At 38.5% G+C, this 1,821-nt stretch overlaps 1 protein-coding gene and 1 long non-coding RNA gene across 3 annotated transcripts in view; one reads left to right on the forward strand and one right to left on the reverse strand.

Annotated features, from left to right (window-relative positions):
• The window catches only part of LOC139025252 (uncharacterized), a 60,523-nt gene that overhangs the window by 26,524 nt on the left and 32,178 nt on the right, over positions 1–1,821 (reverse strand). The gene's annotated exons all lie outside the window — the stretch shown is intronic.
• The window catches only part of LOC139025251 (zinc finger protein 22-like), a 7,671-nt gene continuing 5,940 nt past the window's right edge, over positions 91–1,821 (forward strand). For both annotated transcript variants that reach the window (XR_011476734.1, XM_070440326.1), the window contains exon 1: positions 91–389. Coding sequence is in view for 1 of the 2 variants with exons in the window: in XM_070440326.1 (XP_070296427.1) it covers positions 137–389 (253 nt within the window). In the remaining variant the exon portion in view is untranslated. The remainder of the gene's footprint in view (positions 390–1,821) is intronic.

A 1,821-nucleotide genomic window follows, 5' to 3' on the forward strand; every position in this document is an offset into this window, starting at 1 on the left:
TGTCGGCTGCAATGTCGAACGAGCCCAATACCAAACCAATCAGGTGTTCGACGAAATGATTCTTCAGACGTCATTGATCACGTTGTGCTGATAAAGTGACACTSCTTTGAATTATACCGCTTAGCGACTCCAGTACATGCCTCATAGCTCCAGTCTCAAACTTAACCCCGTTCCTGCTGAAGAAGAGAAGGTCTGTTGGATGGAGAAAGAAGCTCTCGTGAAAGAGGAGGAGGAAGGGGAGGCTGTTACGATACAAAAACAAGTAGAAGGTGAGGCTGTTACCGTGAAAGAAGAAGAGAAAGATGTTTCAGTTAAAGAAGAGGAAGACGCGTTCAGAGTGAAAGAGGATGACGAAGTTTCAGTGAAAGAAGAGGAGACTGACGATGAACGTAAGTGCTGTCTTAACAGAAGCACAAACTCCGTGGTTGTTGAACTGATGCTTGGTGTTAAAGCGGAAATCTGCAATTGCTGCCTCCATATTTTGACTTTAAAATTAATTAATTATTTATATATATATATATTATATATTTTTTATAGCCATTGATTCTTGAAGAGTATAACAAATGCCTCATGAGCTTAGTTCAACTGTTTGCCCCATCAGAACCCCAAATAAACTTTTTTTACTCCAATGTTTAGAAACAATGTAAATCAACACTATAGCCTCAACATGGTTGAAACTATAATGTTGATATCATGGATGGTCAGTCCTTTCATCCATAGTCTGTCTATGAATTTGAGACTAGTTAAATTTCTCCAGACCCATCATCTTATTAACAAAACAGTGGTGGAATTACAGCTTTGTTATTGGTTGAACTGCAGATTGGTTGATTGATTGTTGTGGCTTTTTTAAAGGGGCAACCTAGTTCTTAAACAAACAAAATGGCTGCCCAGAGTCCTGAGCTGTGTTAGAATACTCATACTAACTGCACTATTTGTGATGTTAATTGAGTATATAGTCTGCTTATTGGTCATAGTATGATATAGTTAGTATGCCAAAAGTTCCCAAATATGCAGCCGAAGTCCGATTCTTAAACTTTCTGCCTGTCTATTTCAAAAAATGGGCGTGGCTTCAACGTTTTCAGATTTGAAGAAAATTAGGGAAAGTATGCAGCCGAAGTCCAACGAGAGAGCGGATACAAATGAACTGCTTTAAATAACTATGACAAATGTTGAGCACTGTAATAAACTAATGACTTTTCAAATAAGTTACACGTTATGTTAGCTACACAAAACGCATAGCAAATCTTTACAGCAGTATGTACCAGTATGTGAGCTAGCTACCTAATGTTAGTTGGCTACTTATACGTTCTAACTAACTACCCAATGTTTATTGACTTGATTAGAGCGCAGAATAACTGATGTATTTAATAACGCTCAACACCCGTTGAATATGGCCGTGTCAGTAAACATTTTGCAAAAGAGCTCAAATTAAATTGTTGCCAGCAGCACAGTTAGTCACCAACGCTCTGGATAACATGAAAACAGCCTAACCAACTCTGTTAGTGCAAGTAAAATGGTAAGAGAGGTTTTCTCTCATTTGTGTCTAGCAAGCTATCCAACGTTAGCCAGTTAGCTTGGGTGCTTTACTGTCATTGTGAGGTCAGAACGCTTGGATCGACCCTACTCCTCAGCCATATAGTATTTGTTTACAAACAGTGGCGTTATACGAGCTTATGTTTTGGTTTCTGGTGGGGTAATACGGTTGAAACATTTGAGGCTTTTATAAGTTATATTCTTCAAGAATCAATGGTTATATTGTACATGGGTCTTTCTATAACTGCCAGTGTAGATTTCCTGTTGGGGTCAAATTGTTACAGCTGT

Source organism: Salvelinus sp. IW2-2015, unplaced genomic scaffold, assembly GCF_002910315.2.
Source record: "Salvelinus sp. IW2-2015 unplaced genomic scaffold, ASM291031v2 Un_scaffold2425, whole genome shotgun sequence".
Classification (NCBI taxonomy): Eukaryota; Metazoa; Chordata; class Actinopteri; order Salmoniformes; family Salmonidae; genus Salvelinus; species Salvelinus sp. IW2-2015.